Below are 19,003 nucleotides of genomic sequence, written 5' to 3' on the forward strand. Positions count from 1 at the left end.
GAGGACCCTCATGTCACAGCCTGCAGCTCCCACCTCCTGCCTCGCCAACCTCACCGGTACAACCCTCCCCTCCCACGTGAGCCCCTCAGCAAACAACGGCAAGGAAATTGGACGGCAAAAATAGGCTGAGTACCTGCGAGAGAGGATGAACAGCCGGGCAAGACGGTGCTGGACGGTTCCCTTATGGCCGTCTTCTTCCTACTGCCCGGAACTGAGGTGTGCGAGCAGCAACGTCACGGGAGAACAGGGTGGGGGGGGAAGCAACGAGATTAGAAACAGGAGCTCTGAGCACTGCTCCCTGGAGAGGTGTACTTTGACCCAAAGGACCTGGAAGTCCAACTACACCGAGTTGCTTGAAAAATCCCGGAAAAAGAGCCTGGATATTTTAGCCGTCTAGCATAGAGTCATAGAATCATTATAACTGGTAAAGACCTTTAAGATCATCAAGTCCAACCGTTATCTAACTCTGCCGGGCCCACTTCTAAACCATATCCCTGAACACCATATCTAGATGGCTTTTAAATACATCCAAGGATGGCAATTCAACCACTTCCCTGGGCAGCCTGGTCCAGTCTTTGATAACCCTTTCAGTGTAGTTTTTCCTAACGTCTAACCTAAACCTCCCCTGGAAGTACTTGATGCCATTTCCTCTTGTCCTATCAATTGTAACCTGTGAGAAGACACCAAAGCCCACCTCTCTACACCCTCCTTTCGGGTAGTTGTAGAGAGCAATAAGGTCTCCCCTCAGCCTCCTTTTCTCCAGGCTGAACACCCCAAAGTCCCTCAGCTTCTCCTCATAAGACTTCTTCTCCAGACCCCTCACCAGTTCCGTTGCCCTTCTCTGGACATGCTCCAGCACATCAATGTCCTTCTCATACTGCAGCGCCCAAAACTGAACACAGTACTCAGAGTGGGGCCTCACCAGTGCCGAGTACATTGGGACAATCCCTTCTCCAGTCCTGCTGGCCACACTATCCCTGACACAGGCCAGGATGCTGTTGGCCGCCTTGGCCACCTGGGCACAATGCTGGCTCATATTCAACTGGCTGTTGACCAACACCCCTAGGTCCTTTTCTGCCGGGCAGCTTTCCAGCCGCTCTGCCCCACGCCTGTAGTGCTGCATGGGGTTGGTGCGACCCACGTGCAGGACCCAGCAGTTGGCCTTATTGAACCTCAAACTATTGGCCTCAGCCCATCGATCCAGCCTGTCCAGATCCTTCTGAAGAGCCCCCCACCCTCAAGCAGATCAACACTCCCACTTAACTTGGCGTTGACTGCAAACTTACTGAGGGTGCTCTCAATCTCCTTTGCAAGGGAAAGATGTGTTAACGTGCTCTATTGAAGCACACGGTTGAGCTTGGTCCTCAGACCAGGATGACTTACTGCTCAGAAGCAGCAAGGATATCCCTGGAGAAGCAGAGCTGTTGCAAGCAGCTGCAGCAGGCTTACCCGCTTCCCGGCAGCAGACGACGCGCCTCTTCACCTCTTTGCCCCCAAGATTATTTTCTACCACGCAACATGTTGGTGTCTCGGTGCCCCGTGAGGCATTTGCTATTCCTGGGAGCGCTGCAACCTCCCACTAGTAAAAGATGTGTGAGCTGTAGGTGCCATTCTGCGCCATACACAGCCAACGTGTAGCAAGGAGCAATAGAAAAGGAGGCTCAGGGTGATGTGCACAGCTTTGGGCACCTTTTTGGACACCCCTTCCTGCAAACAGACATGTCCAAAAAGGTCCTCTGGGGCCCGAGGCAGAGTTAGAGATTTTTCTTTTTCTTCAGTCTGAATCTCTAGAACTGTAGCATTTGTTTCCCTCCAGTTTACATGCAAGTAAATCTGTTCTTAGCTAAAAGCAATAAAACTTTTAATGTTAATAACTCTGAACTTTTATCTGTCTCTACGGAAGAGCTGGTAGAGCAATGGTGCGTGTTCTGACACCTCAATATAGTAAGACTACACACATCCAGGTGTCTCAGTGTGTTGTAACCCTGCTGTTTTAGCACAGGTTCACTGTGAAACCTGAGAGTAGATAAAAAGGAGAGAATTCCTGGAGAAAAGATGCCTTTCATGAGTCAGCTGCACTAGGAAGTGGTCTGCTGAAGAGGTACATCGCGGGCACTCGCTTCAGCAGAAAGCTGAGGTTTGGGAGGGCTTTTTTACTAGCTGCGTAATGGTTTCTTGGAGCAGGGAAGCTGGGGCTTGGGTCTGGGAACTTCACCTCCCCAAGGGAGATCTAACCTAAGACCGACAAGTCAGAGGCACTTTGGCAATAAGTTTCAGATGGGACCCCCATGTATCAAACTTAAGCTTTGGGAAGAGTTTTGAGTTTAGCTCCTGAAAGGTGTAGCTGCAGACAAAGGGTTCCTGAGCTGCTCCCGACAAACATCCAGAGCGGATTGGTTCTACATGTTGGACAGCGTGATGGAGTTGAAGTAGCTCAGCAAGTCCTCCATGGTGAAGTCCATGGCAATCCCTGACCCTGCATAACAGTGTTGGATCAGATCCTCAAACTCTTGGTACTGACGTATGAACTCCTGCTCCATAGCGTGCCACACCACCTGGGGAAAAACAGACCATCAGCTCCCTCCATCAGCCTGCGAGAACTATACATGCTTTGCAGTCCTGAACCCTGCAAAACATCACAGTGTTACACCCACATCACACTCCAGTTACCGGCAAAAGATTTTCCTCTGGGGAGAGACACTTGTGGATTTTCCTGTAGAGGGACTCAAGGGCTCGTTTTACTTCCTTGCCAGGGTATTTTTCAATGACCTTCCTCAGCTCTTGCTTGCTGTAGGCCAGCTGAAAGCTGACCTCTTCTTCTTTCACGCCTTGAGCCACACGGGCTTTCACCCCTTCAAAGAAGTGCTGGAAAGGCAAGGAGACATTCACTGATGAACTGTCCTAAGGCGGAACTCCTGCGTCAGGGCTGAAACCTGACCGCTTTCCTCAGGTCCCTTCCCATGTCTAATTCAGTGGAAATAAGGATTGGAGGTTGTCTATCCTCCAGGAAAGCAAGGCATGGGGAATTTTGTCAGTTCTCCTCCCTCCCTGCTCGGCAAGCAGCATCTCTAAGGGTTGCAGTACCATGGAGCAATGGAACTGATGGAAAAACCACTCATGTTCCTTGGTGCTTCATACAGCTTTGCTCACTGCAGAGGGTTTGGAGCCAGCGGTGGTGTTGGGGGATCCCAGAATCTGCAGATGTGTAAAGCAAAACTCAAGTTTTCTTCCAGGATGTTGTATGAAAGCAGAAAAGGCTGTTCTATAGGGGGGAGTTTCAAAAGGACCACATGTCCCACCCCAAGCATGGCTGTTGCTTGAGAGCCCATGGTCTTCCACATCTGGTCTAATGAAGGCTGAAAAAAAAGGGAATAATCACTTCATTCAACCTACCATCTACCCTCCTTTTCATACAGCCCAATAATCTGCTGTCTCGGGTATATCCACTGCAATTTTGCTGTGGAGAAATACCCTAAATCCTAAGGATTTTCAGAGGGAAAGCGGTTCCTAAATGTATAAGCTGTTTTCAAAACCAGAAATGGGCTCCTACGTTACTTAGGCTCCTTTGCAACTTCTCTTGATGTTAGTGAATTGTGCTCAAACCTGAAGAGCTGTGTGGTCTGCTAGAGAAGGCCACGTCAGGACTCTGGAAATCCCTGAGCAGAGTGCAGTCCAAGTACCTTCACATGTTACTCACTTTGCTTTGTTGTGAGCAGTGAAATTATATTTTCCCTCACAGAGGAAGAGTTTGAAGCCATTAAGGTAGCGGGGCTGCAGGTAGCATGAGACACCCAGCTGATCTTCCAGTCAAACCTACAAGATGTTTGACAGCAAAGACGGGAAACAAATTGGAAGTAACAGGCTCTATAAATAATTCAAGCTGATCTCAGTCTGCGAGACGTTTTAGGCCAGTGAGAAGAGAGAAGGAGCCGAGCGAGGAGGGGTCTCAGGAGCAGCCATGGTCCCTGGGAGGAAGGGGGATGCCTGTTTGAGTTAGCAAAGCCTGATGCTCTTAGCTCATTTAACAAAGCAGCCGCTTGGGAAGCGTGAAGCTGTGTTAGACTTATTATTCCAGGCAGCTGTGCAAAAAGAAACCAGCATCTGCCAGAGGCAGGCACGCAACCCGGAGCGGGGGTCTGAAGGGGTCCTCACGCCACTGGACGGAGGCTGATTTGCAGAGCTGGTACCAGCATCTGATGCTGCTGAGCCCTGTTCTCGCTGCGGCTGTGCTGCACGGTGAAACCCAGCAGCAAGCGGTCAGAGGAGGTGTGAGAACTCTGGGGACGTGACAACACGCTAACATAATCCCAGGCTGGGTTTGGGAAGGGGTGATCTGAACACCAGTTCATTCATGATTTTGTGAAGTGCAGTTGCCCTTTGACGCCCAGGCAAGGCTCGGTTTATCTTGTACTCACATTGAGCTTCTCCAGTGGCTGGCCCAGGTACTTGACGACATATTTCTCCATGTGCTCACTATACCTTTGCTTGGCTTCTCTCTTCTTGTCCTCCAGGCAATCGATCTTCTTTTGGGACAGGAAGCAGTGAATGTGGTGGAAATTTTCCATCATGACCATATCTGTGTTCACCTTCAGGTTTGCCGAGGACAGACTATTGACTTAAAAGAAAGAAACAAATCAGGTATGGAGAGAAGACCCTGCAGGCTGGGTCAGGAGGGACAGGAATTGCAGACGCTGTCAGGCTTTGGTCACCAGTGGGGAGATTAACCAAGAGGTGTCCATCATCACAGGTTGTTCAGCTCTTCAACCACTTTGCCTTGCAGAGCTTTGGGGTCATGACATTTAATAATGGTTTACTCAAAAGGGTGCAGAGACATCCAAGTCCAGCCCTGTCCAAATCTGAGTGCCAGAGCAGCACGTCAGCGTGGCACAGGCTCAGCCTGCCTCAGCTCAGCCACTCGCCAGCTGGTCTGGAGAGGGCAAGAGCATGAATAGCTCATTGTACATACAGAACAGAGGGGGACCTTCTCACTCATGGCACAAAACATGTCATCAGGCTGTCTCATCTGAGCCATCTGACTTCTTCCAGTACCGGAGGGAGTAATTATCCACAGCACAAATACTGACCCCTGTTCATTAGCTTGATTTGCTACCTCACCTGCTTCGCTCTAAACGTTGCTGGAGCCTGGAGGGGGCTGTGTCCATGGATTTATGAGCTGCTCTTCAGTGGGCCACCCCAGGCTTATCTGCAGATGAGAGCTGTTTCTCTACACCACCTCGTGATCATAGAATCATAGGCTCGTGGAATGGTTTAGGTTGGAAAGGACCTTAAAGATCATCGAGTTCCAACCCCCCTGCCATAGACAGGGACACCTCCCACCAGACCGGGTTGCCCAAGGCCACGTCCAGCCTGGCCTTGAACACCTCCAGGGATGGGGCCTCAACAACCTCTCTGGGCAACCTGTTCCAGTGCCTTACAACTCTCAAAGTAAAAAATTTCTTCCTAACGTTTAATCTAAACCTGACCTCTTCCAGTTTAAAGCCATTCCCCCTCGTCTTATTACTACATGCCCTTGTCAAAAGTCCTTCCCCAGCTCTCCTGTAGGCCCCCTTTAGATACTGGAAAGCCGCAATAAGATCTCCCCGGAGCCTTCTCTTCTCCAGGCTGAACTGTGATCTGTGGTTCGGGGACATGGAGCTATTACTTCTGCAGCCCCTCAGGTCCTCTCCAGGCTGTGAAGTGGGGTGTCTCCACTGACAAACAGCTGTGGGCACCAGCTGGGACAACACAGGGTTCTACTGCAAGATACCTGCCTTGCTCTCCCAACCCCTCTCTCCCTATCAATACACCATGGTGGTCTCGGGGGAGTTACGCTTTGGCTGCCACTGCTCCCAAGACCTCTGCACTTGTAAGTAGACGAGCCTGATCTGTAGTGAGGAGCAACTCCTTCCGAGGTGGGAAAGGAGAGGTTGATGTGAGATTCAAAGCTAAGCACGTGTGTCTCAGCCCTGTCACAACCGGGACCATCCCAGCACGGCAGATACCATGCACCCAGCACACCACACTCTCTGAATTTGTCTTGCTCAGTGAAGGCAGTTCCAGCCCCAGGCAGTGCCCAGGAGGTGGGTAGCCTGCACATGTCCCGCTCTGGTGGCATTACTGATTGCTATTAACTCCCAAAGCTGCAGGTCTATGTTTGCCCGACCGACACATCCAGCGCCAGCCTGTGTACTCACTGCTGCTGAAGACGCTGCCGGCCAGCCTGAGATGTGCCTTGTCCAGCTCCCCTCTCCGCCGAGCTGTCCTGAACACCTCCTCTGAGAAGTCCACAAACTCCTCAAAGCGGCTCACGGAGGGCAGGATCCCGCCTTTCATCTTGCTGGGCATCTTTGCCTCCTCAATCTCTTTGCACAAAGTCCCCTGGCAACAACACACATGACACAGCACTCTCAGGTCTGACGTGGCCCCAGACTCATTTTATGGCGTGCTAAGGCGCAGGCCAGAAAACAAGCAATGTAATTAGTTGTGTGTACTACTTTCTTCATTTGGAATACCTTCTTTGGGAAGATATGTGAGCTTTCTTGTTTGAGGCTGGACGTGAAGCTGGGCTAGCTGCTCTCCTGGGGTTGGCGAACCTGGTGTCCCAGGCTGTGCGGTCCTTCACTCAGACACAGTGCTGCAATCTCCCCACACAGAGACCCGCAGCTCACAGGGCAGAGGTGTTCACCACTGCCCCTTCTTGCCTTTCTCAGGCTGGTTTACGAGCAGACTTGCTGCTCCAGGTCTTGGCATTAACGGAGTTTGATGTCAATATGTGGCTTTCCTCAACCTCAGGGGACTCCAGGCCAGGTTCTTTGACCAATTCTGATGGGCTCTCAACCCCCTACACTACCCTGCCTGCTGCTTGGTCCTGGAGCATGTCCTGCTGTGCCAGCAGGAGAACAGGAGAGCTTGGCTCCAACCATCTGACATGCTGCTGTCACTCCCACAGCCTCCCAGTACTCTTTATGGGGAAAACCCCTTTGGTTTGACCATCCTGGTAAAAGGAGGCACAGATGGCACTCGGGTGTATTGTCTCCCACCTCCTTCATACAGACCCAATTGGTGATGCAATGAGGGTCTAAGTCCTCCCAAAACCAAAGAGCCAGACCCCCACCTGATAAAAAACCAGTACTGCCTTCAATGAAGATCATGTTAGAAGTTTAGAAGATTTTGGAGGAGGTCAAACATCACTCAGGTCTACTTGGGCTTGCTTCTACTGACACTCACAATGCACTTGTTGAAGCTGCTCTTGGCCAGGAGCAGCATGTTGCCCAGGACAGTGTTGAGGAAGGACGAGGGGAGAGCCGAGGAAGAGCCCCACATCTCAAAGACGGAGTCGTTCAAGATAACCAGGACCTGCAAGCAGCCGAATGAGTGGACCTTATTGCAGACATCTAGAAATCCTCTCAGCTCCGGTTCCAGGCAACTGAAGACCTCGCTCAGCAGCCGGGTTGTAGGTTCTTCTGATCTTAAAAAAAAAAAAAAGAAAAAAAAAAAGAAAAGAAAAGAAAAAAAAAAGTAAGAATGAAATGGGGAGGGGCACTGGCCCTGTGTCCAGCTGCAGAGGCATGGGCAAAGCTGCAGAAAGAATCAAAGCCTTCTGTATTGCAGCGGAGCCTGTTTATGCTTGGGTCATTGTCCTACTCTTCACCATCTCTCCTTGTGGGAGGGCGTTGGAATGTCCCGCTTTCCCACCCAAACGAAACATTTCAGTGTTTTTATGCTGACAGTTTTTGGTAAGATTTCTGTTCCACAGTATATTTTCACTGTATGACATTGCTAACAAGGAAATAAAGCCAATCAAAACATAGGGTTTTCCATGAAACATAAACCTCGCTTTCTGATCCACCCTGAAGCAGAGACACTGTGCTGGGGAGAGGCAGAACCAGTAGGGTCTGCTCGGCCTCTCTGCATGCCCAGTTACGGTGCCTCCAGGGTGCGAACCTGAGACCACTTGGTAGACACCAGGATGGTCAGGAGTGAAAAAAAATCCTTCCATCAGTTCCTCAGGCAGTTCCTGTAGGACACTCCAGACCATGCCCAGCTGTATCTCATCACCCACGTACTGGCTCTGAGGCTTGGCGCAAGGAGAGTCCTCTGGAGATGCCATGCTCTCTCCTCCCTTGGTGGCAGACGCCTGAAAGAAAGAATAGGATGGAAATTATGATTTGTCTGCCCCCCCCCCCCCCCAAGAAGAAACCCGGAAAAGTGGGGTTTTCATTTCTGCTGCCTCATATTGGAGTCCTGGGTTTAATGCTTAGAGATCCTGTGATTTTGCTGGAGCTATCAATTAAGTTCAATCCCATTCTTCTCTGTCATGAGGAGGCCTTGAGCTTCCCCACCACTGACAGTTGCTAGAGGACGAGAGCCCAGGAGAGCTCAGGTATCTGAGAGAGGTGGGCAGCCACTCCACTGTGCCTGCTGAGGCTTGTATCAAGCTGGAGGGAGGACCGGCTAATGGAACTGGAGAGGACATAGTCCTCACGCTTACCTCGGGCACCTGCAGGTCTGCAGCATCCTGGCTTAGCTGGAAGAATTTCTCAATGAACTTCTGCTCCACGGTGCAAAGGGGTTGCAGCTCTCTCAGCACCTGCTCCAACATCTGCTTAGAAACCATCAGGCACGTTAGAAAACCCTTTTAGCACACACTGAGGACACCAGAGTAGATGTCCACATCCACCTGAAGTGACATCTAAGCCAGGTCAGCAGTACAGAACATCTCTGCTTCTGCTCCGGGTACACAGCACTAGAGAAAGGACCATGGGATGGGTTGCAGCACTGGCACAGCCCCTATGGGACATGGGAACCCTTTGGAAAACCTCGGCTCCTTACCTTGATGACGTTGCCTTTGTTCGGTGTGTCCTCCTGGCCGCCTCTGCTCCCAGGGAGACTCCATCGAGGCTGCTGCCTGCTCCCCATCACCATCGGCTTCTCTAAGCTTTCCTGAAGACCTGCACAGTATGTCGGTAGGTGGTTAGCCATCTCCGTCCCTCTTGGCCTCTCCAGCTGCTTTGGTCATTTTAACAGATTTAAATGGCTTTTTTTTTTTTATGTCTGATCTTATGTGTGAATTGGCCTTTTCCTGTTGGGTTCAGATATATGGGGGGATGCAAGTTTTGCTCTTGTTTTTTTTATCTGCCTTCTCATCTGTTTCTCTCTCTTTTTCATTACCCTTTTTTATTTCACTGTCTGTGGTGCTTCACCCATTGCTATTTAGTGCTCAGTACTAACTCTTGAGCACTGGGAAGTGAAAAATCCTAGGTGATAAGAGTATAAATAGGCAAAAATGCCTGCAGGAGTTTCAGGAAAAAATGTTTGATGCTTAGTTTTGGTGGGAAATTGCCATGAAACAATATCCAGGCAGGAGGGGAGGGATGGCTTTTTAAAAAAAAAAAACCTAGGCTGTTAAAATTATAAACATTCACCTAGAAATTAATATACTCTTCAAACATTACCAGCTTTTACCACAGCGTTTTCACTGGGTGATTGGCTTCGGTGGAAAAGTTGAAAAATTTCTTTGAAATGTGCATAAAAAAAAAAATACTATTATAGTCACTGAGAGAAATCAGTGGGGAAACATCCATACTATTTCCTAATTAATTCTAAAAATTGGTATTGTTCCACTAACCCCAGACATCCCGGGTGAGTCAGGCCAGCTCTCCATTTCTCATAACATCCAAAATACTCTTATCCGAGCCACTACCTGCAGGGCTGTTACCTTTGGAGAGGCTTTGTCAGATGTCCTACATGCTGAGCAGGGATGAGAGATGACAGACAGCCCTGCTTGTGACCTCAGCCTTGCTAAAACCATGGAGAAAATTAATAACCTGCTTTATAATATTTTTCCCACCCTTACGCAACGGGCGGTGATAATTTCATGTGCTGGGAAGTGGCAAAACCAGGGAAAAAAAAATGTCTCCCCACAGCAAACAGGAAAGGATTTTACGAGCCTGTAAATTTTAGTGTGGGAAAGGGAATGGGAGAATGAGGAGAAAAGACTTAATTATTGGCTCACAATTAATTATAAACAGCTTGGGGTTTGCCTTCTAAACTCTCCCATAAGGCTGAAACATGGCAATAAATCATCAGGTGGTATATTTAGAAGCGATCAACATAAATAACCCTTTATGAGGGCAGGGAATCAACCCTAAAAATTCACTACCGTGGTAATCAGTAGAAAGAAAGAGGCATGGAGAACCAGAACGAGCCTGGGACATTTTAAAGCAGGGATGAGGGATGTTATCAGGCAAGTGTCCTTGCAGCCTGGGCTTTCATCCATGCGGCAGCTCCCTGAAGGAGCAGCGGAGCAGGTGAAACGTCAGGGAAGGCCTTGGATGAGGTTCCTGCGGAACTCCATCAAAGCCAAACCTTCCCTGCAAAACAGCTTGAGACCAACCAATTTTGCAGAAAACGTTTCAGCGGAAGTCTCCGAAGGTCCCCAGGAGCTGGGAGAGGCCGTGCTCGCTTCCAGCGCCCGCTGCTTCTGAGCTCCTTCAGCAGAAGGACGCGTGCGTGCATTGCTACGGCGCTGCTGACTCTGCTCAGCCAAGAAGAGGTCAATGCCTCCGGAGGGAGGTGATGCTCTCCCTCCTGCTTTGCCCCCAGGTTCTCCAGGAACAGGTGGGTGAATCTCGACTGGTGGCACCCCAAGCCCCAGGGATGGTGCCTTTCTGCAGCTGGCAGAAGCTCCGTGGATACAATTTTCTACAAATTCCCACTATTACTAATCGCACTCTACAGTGATGTGGTTGGCAGCTGTAGTTCCAACCATTCAGCTTAACGATGGGCTGAGCACCCCCAGCCAGGCCCGGGGCTTCCTACCTGTCCCACACCGCTTCTCACCCCAGGGACCAAAGCACGGTGCCAGCACACCTTGGCACCAGCAAAGCTCATCTCATCTCGTCCCGGCCACGGGAACAACACCAGCAACAGGGCGGTGATTTGTAAGAGCACAGTAACAGTCTCGTAGCCATCAAGGTGTCCTTCTATCACTGCAACGGCTTTCACAGACACTGCATTTTCTCCTGGGATTTTAATTGCTCCCGTTTTATGGGACTCACATAGGCATTAAAGATAGACAAGGTACATTTACCAAAAGGGGATCAGGCAGACTGGCTGCAACACATACCCTACGCTATCTTTTTTTTTTTTTTTTTTTGACTTAACAAGTCCGTTTTCATAAAGGGCCTCTTTAATACCCATCTCTGCCCCTGCAATATCCCCCATTTTAATAGTTTTCTGAGCAGACCCAGCTGTGCTCTCGGAGGAGACAAACTTGGGTGTTTTTATTTCCTATCGCCCAGCAGAATTAAGGTCCCTTGCTCAGAGACCATCAATCACTTTGGAAAAAGGAACCAGGGCCTCTCTATCCTGCACACAATCTTTGTTGTTTCCTTCTGTTTAAATAAAAGCAATCACCCTTCTTCGGGAAATGGCACTTGATCACGTTATCTTATAAACCACAGATCGGAGTTTGCTTCCCAGCTGCTAATTCCCCAGGCTTGCTCGCTGCCGGTTTGCTCATTACCTCTTATCAGGAATTCCTATTTTCAAGCGAGAAAGAGCACGTTTCCCCAGGAAACACTGTGTCCAGGCATGGAGGAGAATGGGGTGTGAGAGGAACATTATCTTTTTTTTTTTTTTTTATAGCTATTTGTTTTACCCGATGTGGCAGGTGAGGCAACCATATGCCCTCTCTGCCGGGCTGAGCGCAAGGAGACATGTGGTGAGTCGGTCCCCGGATGAGTGAGGCATAAACCACCTGGAAACTGGAAGCAAATTGGTCCTGACTAGAATATCTCATTACCATGACTGCATTATGGGTGCGCACAGCCCTTCTCCCAAGTAGGGTGGGCAGTGGTGGACCTCCAGAAGGGCAAGACCCAGCGCCGGCTGCACGGTAACGCAGGGATGGCTCAAGCAAGCAAGCCCTGGAGAGCCACGAGAGCTGGCCGTGCCGTGTCCTGTCCAAATATATTATTGCGGCTGACAGCAACCCCGAGGAGAACTTTCCCCAGGCACCGCATCTCTGATGAGCTGGAAAGGAAGCACAGGAACGGTGCTGTGCTCTGCTCGGGGCCCTCCACTTGGGCCAACACATCCTCCTGGTGGTCACCACACATCCTCCCGGTGGCCAACATCATCCACAGAACTCCTGGTGGTCACCAGTCCATCACTGTCTGCTTGAACCTTGGTGTCCTCCCTGGTGCCCAGACCACAGCAGTTCGAAGCGTTCGAAGGGTGGGTAGCCCTGATCCAACGAGCAACGCATCGAGTGCTCAAGCACGACTGGGTCGCTGGGACCTCCCCAAGGAGGGAGGAGGACATTCAGGGTGACAACGTGTGTAACAGCTCCGTGGGAGAAGTGTTTTCCTTTACAGTTCTTATGAAATGCTACCCTTTTTCAGAAAGTCCGTATCTCAGCATTCTCCTGGGATTATAATTACCACCTCATTTTATTTTCCTGTTATCTTCTTGCTATAGGCTTTCCCAAGCCCTCCAGCATCAGTGACAGCTTGTAGCAACAAATACGACAGGTTAACGGCATTGCACACAAATAATTTCCTATCATCTCTTTTCAGCATGTCCCTTTGATTTAATTGCCTGTTACCTTGTTTTTAAATTACGAGAGAGTAATAATGTCCTATTGACTTTCCCTATACAACTTAATTTTTCACCCTTTTTATCATGTCACTACTTTTCTGCTGGAACTAGCAGAGAGATTTTGATCCCTGTTTTCCCCTCTCTCGACCCCATAGCATGGCAAATCATTCTGGCACGGAAAAACAGGTTTCTGATGACTATAAAGGTTTTTCCCAGAGGCATTTGCTTTCTCCATTTCTAGCAAAATTTCAAAAAGGAACATTTTAATTAAGGATTAGTACCCGAGCTTCTACTGTCTCTTTCTTCCTTCAAAGGGGATAAATTTTTGAGAATGACGAGTAGTGGGGAGAAAAAGCCCGAGTGTTTTTCCTTTCCTCCTCCTCTTCTTTCCAGCAGCAAAAGACTATTTCGGTGAAATTTTCCTTCTTTCTTTTCAGGACTTGTGTGCTTCATTGCAGGTACGGGTACGCTGCCAGCACCGCCCATCCTGGTTTGGTCCCGTGGTCCCATACCATTTTCCTTCCTTCACCAGCATCCTTCAGCCACCAGCCCCCTTTCCTTCCCCGGGCTTCGTGTCTGGCTCTGGGATCTGGACACAAGTGATGAAGTAGGTGCAGAGCTGGAAGGAGCTGCGCTAGTGTTCTGATAGACTAAACACACCAGGAGAAGTGTTTTTTGACATTCAAGCAGGGCCAAGCTGGCATGGAACTTTCCATTACGGTGCTTTGTTTTGCTGAAGGAAAATGTGACTTCTGCGCAATCAAAAACTTCCAGAGGAGACAGATCAGTTTCTCTTTTTATCTTCAGAAACACCTGACTGGAATATTTTGAGTCAGATGCAGCCATTTCTGTTGAAACGATCACCTTGGGACAGCACAGCCCCACAGTCAGCTCGCTATGAAATCATTCTGCTCTCACAAATATTGCTATGAATACACTCGTGTCTTCAGGGGCAGGCTTGGTGCCATCTCTTTAGAGGGAGAAGAGTGTCTGAGGAGACTGTGCCCAGCTCTGCTTGCGTGAAATAGGGACCAGCCATCAGCCAGGCAGTCCCACGTCCCCTTCTCTTGTGGTTCCTCAGGACACGAGCTCAGCCACCCATGCATCATTTCTGAGCACTGTGAAGGGAAAGTGCCCAAAAGGTACAGCTCTGAGCAGCAGCTAAATAAAACCAGATAATATAGGGCACACAAACACTGCCTGGTGTAAGGCAGGGACAGCTTCGTCACCTACAGCCAGCTGCAGACCCAGCCCATGGAGGAGAAAGTAAATTTATGGCACAAAACGTGGGGAAGATGCCTGTGACAGAGGATGATTGCCCTGTTCCCTACTTGCAAATAAATCACTGCTCAGCAGCAGAAAAGTCGTCTTTGCAAATCACTCACTTCCTTTTCTTCTTCCTAACAAGAAGGTTTTGGCTTGTTCAAAAAGGGCTTTGATTTCCCGGTCATAGAGTCTGCTGAGGTTCTGGGCATAGACCTGGAAAGACAAGACAGACACAGAAATTCCTGCTATGCCTCATCTCTGTATGAACAGTGCCCATTTCATAGCTTTTTCTTCTGCTGCCCACTTAAAAAAAAAAAGTCAGTAGATGGCAACTGAAATAGACCGATTGGTTTTGGCGTGTAAGACCTTCGGAAAGGCAAAAAACAGCATGAAAAATAGAAACCGAGTCTTAGTGATATAAAAAGAACCATCTCAGTTACTTAATGCCCCTATTAACAGAATAGGCCAAGGGTTTTAAGATGCCCCTTCCCTAGAACCCTTTAAATAAAGCAGCGTTGAGTAAAATGCAAGATTAACCACATTCATTGAGTGCTTATCACTCTCATTCAGTACAGGAATGTCCAGATGAAAGCAAAAAGACCAAATTTTAGCATTTCAGACCTTTTCCTTCAACACAATGTCTGCCACCAAGTCCCAGACTGCTTTCTGTGAAGCACAGAGGTCCAAAATCATGTGGCCAAATTGGCCAGACACTCTCCTAGAAGGGCCAAATGCTGGAAGCTCATGGGTGGTACAGGTGTGGTGAAACCAAGCTCTCACCACAAATCAACCTGTTTGACTAATCTGTTCTTAGGGGATCGTTTGCAATATTTGCTCAGGATTTCAGCCGTACCTTGGGGAGATCGCAGAACAGAACTGGGTTGGCGTTCCTCAGCCAGGCCATGAGCGGGGCGTAGGGCATCAGTTCCTCATGGTGGAGTCCATGGTTTGGCGCAGAGAGCTTGTTAATGGGCTGACCAAGAGCAGGGATCGGAGCATTACCCTAAAGCAACAGAAACAGCAGAAAGAGTCAAATAAAACAGTCTTGAAAAGCTCTGGAAAATAATTTCTTCATAAATTCCCTTGAATTTCCGGTTCTGAATATGTTTGAGAAGCAAATTTAAAGGCTAAAGCAGAACATGTGTGATCAATTTGAACTCTAGTTTTAATCCCATGACGGAATAATTCGGAGCCCAGAGGAGCGAGCTGGCCCATCAGTAATGTGTGGGATATTCCGGCTGAGCACAGTGGTCAGGAGCAGACACAGGAGAAAAGCTCATTGTTGAAGAGCACGCTGGAAAGTGTCCCCACAAGCACTGGGAAGGGGGTATGCCTCTGGGGGGGATCCAATGGAGAGGACGGATGCTGCGCAGTCGACGCAGCCCGTCTGCCAGCGCCCAGCAGGTCTGGGACATCGCACCCACAGGCTCAGAGTCATGTAGGTGTGGTGGGAGCTCAGCAGGTTCAGAGCAGGTCCAGGTGGAGCGACTTGCTCAGGGATGTATCCAGTCAAGGTCTGAAAATCTCCAAGGATGGAGATCCTACAGTTCCCTCTCAGTTCCTTGCCAGTCACATCCCTTCCCACAGTCAATGATTGAATGTAAATGCTAAAGATTTAAAGATATAATGCTAAGGATTTGGAAGTAGCTCCTTTTCTCTTCATGAAATGAAATCTGGAAGAGTAATGTTTTCCTTTCAGATTTCTCCCCACAGAGGTATTTCCACCGTATCTTTTAAATTGCAAGACAAGCACTTGAAGATGTTAATCAAAGGATCGGCTTTTATCCTGGGATTTTATGTTACAAACAGATGAACAACCACCACCACCCCCAAAGCAAAACAAGAAAATCTAAAGCAAAAATCTTCATGACTAGGGGATTCATGACCATCATGGGAGGGAACCCGATAGCCTGATAGGCACAGAATTGGGCTGGATTTCTTCTGTGTGCCTGCAAAAGTAACCAGAGGGCTGGGGTGGGGGATGCAACAGCAGGGGGAAGGCACGTGAAAAGACCTCTTTGGGGAGATACGTTTGGAGAACCCTCTTACGATGTCATCCTCTATACTGCTGGTAGTATTTTACCAGAATATTCAAATCTCCCAGGATTTTGAGCTGCCACATGAAGAGCGAATCCCAAACTGGTGAGGGCTGGAAGGGCCCTCTGGAGCTCCCCCAGTGCCACCCCCACCAGAGCAGGGGCACCTACAGCAGTGGCACAGGACGGCGTCCAAGTGGGTTTGGAATGGCTCCAGAGGGGGAGACTCCCCCACCTCTCTGGGCAGCCTCTGCCACTGCTCTGCCGCCCTCACAGCAGAGAAGGCCCTCCTCAGGTGGAGATGGAACTGCCCATGGTCACGTTTGTGCCCGTTCCCTCTTGTCCTGTCACTGGGCACCACTGGAAACAGACTGTTCCCATCCCCCGGGCACCTCCCTTGAAGGTTTTATCAGCATTGATAAGATCCCCCATCAGTCTTCTCTTCTCCAGACTAAAAAGCCCCACGTCCCTCAGCCTTTCCTCATAAGAGAGATGCTCCAGTCCCCTCAGCATCTCTGTAGCCGTTTCCTGTCCCTGAACCAAGTGAAAGCCACCTGCAGCTCGAAGATGCTCGTAATGTGACTGATGAAAGAGTTTTCAAAGTTCTGCTTGAGTGTTTCAAACATGATCAGCTGCTCAGCCACGGACTGCAGTTTCCGGTAACCTTGAGGAAAAAAAAAGAGAGAATATTGTGATATGGAGCGGCATGGGCTCTCACGGCTGCAGACCAACATCCCTCAGCACACTGGTAAATAAAACAGGTCTTCAAGGATTAAGTTCTGGGATAAATACTACCACCCAAAAGCCAACAAAGGGAAAGGAGGGAGGGAGTTTAAATTAAAAAAATAAAAAAATTGCAAAGCATCCATCCATCTGACCACAGCCAAGGAAAAACACCCAGTCTCTTCACAAGGAAAGCATGGGGCTTCATGCCAGAATCAAGTCCCTGTACACCAGCAGGTCTCCGACAACACCCGCAGTGGGTACTGCTACGACAAATTATCATTTTTCCATGCTCAAGTACAGACAAGTGGCTTGCCCCAAGAGACCACAATTTCTAAACATGTCTTTCCACCAGTTCCTTTCTGAACTATAAGAGGTGTTGTACACAGATGGCAGACAACGATGCCTCGTGTCCAAGTACTTAGAAGAATTATATAGATATTGCCATTAGTTTGCCTGAACTTTCATGTAACTGGACCAGCGAGCGCCTGGTCCCGAGGGAGGTGCCTGCAGGCCTGCTGGTGGAGTGTGGATGCCCCATCTTGGCCATTTGCAGCATGGATTCAATTTCTCTAGGTACGGAGTAAATCCCTCCCCCCAGCTGCTGTTCTCCATGGATGCTCAGAGGTAATGTTGCATCAGCTTTCCCAGCCCTGCTTGACTGTGCTTCTGGGCAAAGCTGCTGAAGACTTTGAAAGCTTCAGCAACATCTCCAGAAGAAAAGTGACCCCGCAAGCCTGTTTCCCCAGCTCCAGGTGTGCTGCAGGGAAATCGCATTTGTAGCTCTGCACCTTCCACCCCAGGTACCCCCAGGTCAGTGCTGCTGCTGAGCTTCCCAAGTACATGCCTGCCTTCGATTTCTGTCCTACTTTGCCCAGGCAGCCTGTAGGGCTGCCCAACAAGGGCATGAGCTAATTCCTGGGAACACCTTCTCCAGCTTCAGGGGTTGAGGGGCACCTGCAGGGGATGGAGAGCACGGAGCGGTGCCGGGTGTGCAGCATAGGTCGTGAGTGAGCCGGTGGCTCTGCTGTCTGCAGACATAAATCTCTGCTCCCCACTCACCGGGCTGGATCTGGATGTTCATGCAGCCAGACAAAGCCTCTGCTGCAGCAATGCAGGCTTTCACTCTGCTGGGGCTGGAAAGATCCGCCCGGCTCAAGGCATCACAGTGTTCCCTGCTGAGGTCCAGGTGGGTCTGAAAACAAAACCAGAAAAGAACAGGTACAAGCACATCCAGCTTGTACCAGGATGTACACATCCTTTCTCAGCCCATCCAGAAGGGTGTTGGCTTGAAATAGCCAAGTGCTCCCTTCAGCTGCCAGGCTGCAAGCGTCCATCAAGAAGACCAAACTGCACTGTCCCCACCAAAAACAAAGGTCTGCACAGTAGCAACTACAGCAGTTCCATAGGAAGCTCTAGGAAACCTTGGCATGGGTTTCCAAAGGGCCAGCACCTCTGGGATCACTGCTGGCAGCAAAGTGGTGGGGAGGAGAAAGAAAAAGCTAAGGGAACTGCAGCTTGAGTTACTCAGAAATGAAAAGGGCAATGGCACAGAGGTCACCATACGCAGTGGAAGCGAGGATTAGCTGTGCTGTTACAGCACAGTTCTTGCATTTATAGTATGTTATGTTTGTAAATAATTGCCTTCCCCATATTCCCAGAGCTCATCAAGAGCCTTTCCACTGGCTGTGAGGTACCACAGAGAAAAGCTCCTTATTCCACAGATGCTGAGACAGGCTGATGTGCACCAAGTCCACAGCTGTTGGCAGACGTTGACTTAACAGTTAAGTTACCTTTAAGGGTGGGGAAAAAAGCAAAAAAAAGAAAGCAAAGGAGACAAAAGGAACAGGGAAAGTCCCATCAGTAGGAAGATCAGCAAGAGGTTCCCTAGACAACCAGCCTCTCCAGGGCAACCAGGAGCCCCCAGAATGCTTCTCCCGTGGTAGATATGTAGTTTGCCTCAGGACCCACTCAAGGTCCCCAGCAGCTTCTCTGCAGGTGAGGTTATCAGCGCTGATGGGAGCATGCTTTGACCAGGGGCAGGTGTTGCATGCTCTGGCTCTAATTGCTCGTTAACTACTGTGCTTGAGTATTCCTGGGCAATCATTATTGGCTATTGAAATGACTATTATCTACTAATGCAAGCTGTTTTTCCCTAGTGCCACGATATAAACCAAAAGCTATCAAGTGAGGAAGAAAGCAACTACCCTCAGTGACAATGAATTCCCACAAGAAACCCCACAAACCAGACTGAATTTGAAGGGACAAGGCTGGGAGGATCTCAGTGCTTTGGGTGTAAGGGTAAAAGCACTGCCCCAGCAGCCTCTGAGCACCTAAGAAGAAGGTTCCAAAAGCTGATAGTGAAAGGCAGACCA

At 49.5% G+C, this 19,003-nt stretch overlaps 1 protein-coding gene across 1 annotated transcript in view; it reads right to left on the reverse strand.

Moving 5' to 3' along the window:
* Positions 1 to 2,399: 2,399 nt before the first annotated feature.
* Positions 2,400 to 19,003, reverse strand: part of LOC104282710 (exocyst complex component 1-like) — a 28,684-nt gene continuing 12,080 nt past the window's right edge. The window contains exons 6-17 of the mRNA XM_009880827.1: positions 17,691 to 17,823; positions 16,460 to 16,569; positions 14,723 to 14,872; positions 13,989 to 14,082; positions 8,833 to 8,951; positions 8,492 to 8,602; positions 8,067 to 8,137; positions 7,228 to 7,468; positions 6,195 to 6,378; positions 4,416 to 4,615; positions 2,671 to 2,865; positions 2,400 to 2,555 (exon numbers count right to left, since the gene is read on the reverse strand). Of these exons, the coding sequence (XP_009879129.1) occupies positions 2,400 to 2,555; positions 2,671 to 2,865; positions 4,416 to 4,615; positions 6,195 to 6,378; positions 7,228 to 7,468; positions 8,067 to 8,137; positions 8,492 to 8,602; positions 8,833 to 8,951; positions 13,989 to 14,082; positions 14,723 to 14,872; positions 16,460 to 16,569; positions 17,691 to 17,823 (1,764 nt within the window). The remainder of the gene's footprint in view (positions 2,556 to 2,670; positions 2,866 to 4,415; positions 4,616 to 6,194; positions 6,379 to 7,227; positions 7,469 to 8,066; positions 8,138 to 8,491; positions 8,603 to 8,832; positions 8,952 to 13,988; positions 14,083 to 14,722; positions 14,873 to 16,459; positions 16,570 to 17,690; positions 17,824 to 19,003) is intronic.

This window comes from Charadrius vociferus, unplaced genomic scaffold, assembly GCF_000708025.1.
Source record: "Charadrius vociferus isolate BGI_N301 unplaced genomic scaffold, ASM70802v2 scaffold573, whole genome shotgun sequence".
Classification (NCBI taxonomy): domain Eukaryota; kingdom Metazoa; phylum Chordata; class Aves; order Charadriiformes; family Charadriidae; genus Charadrius; species Charadrius vociferus.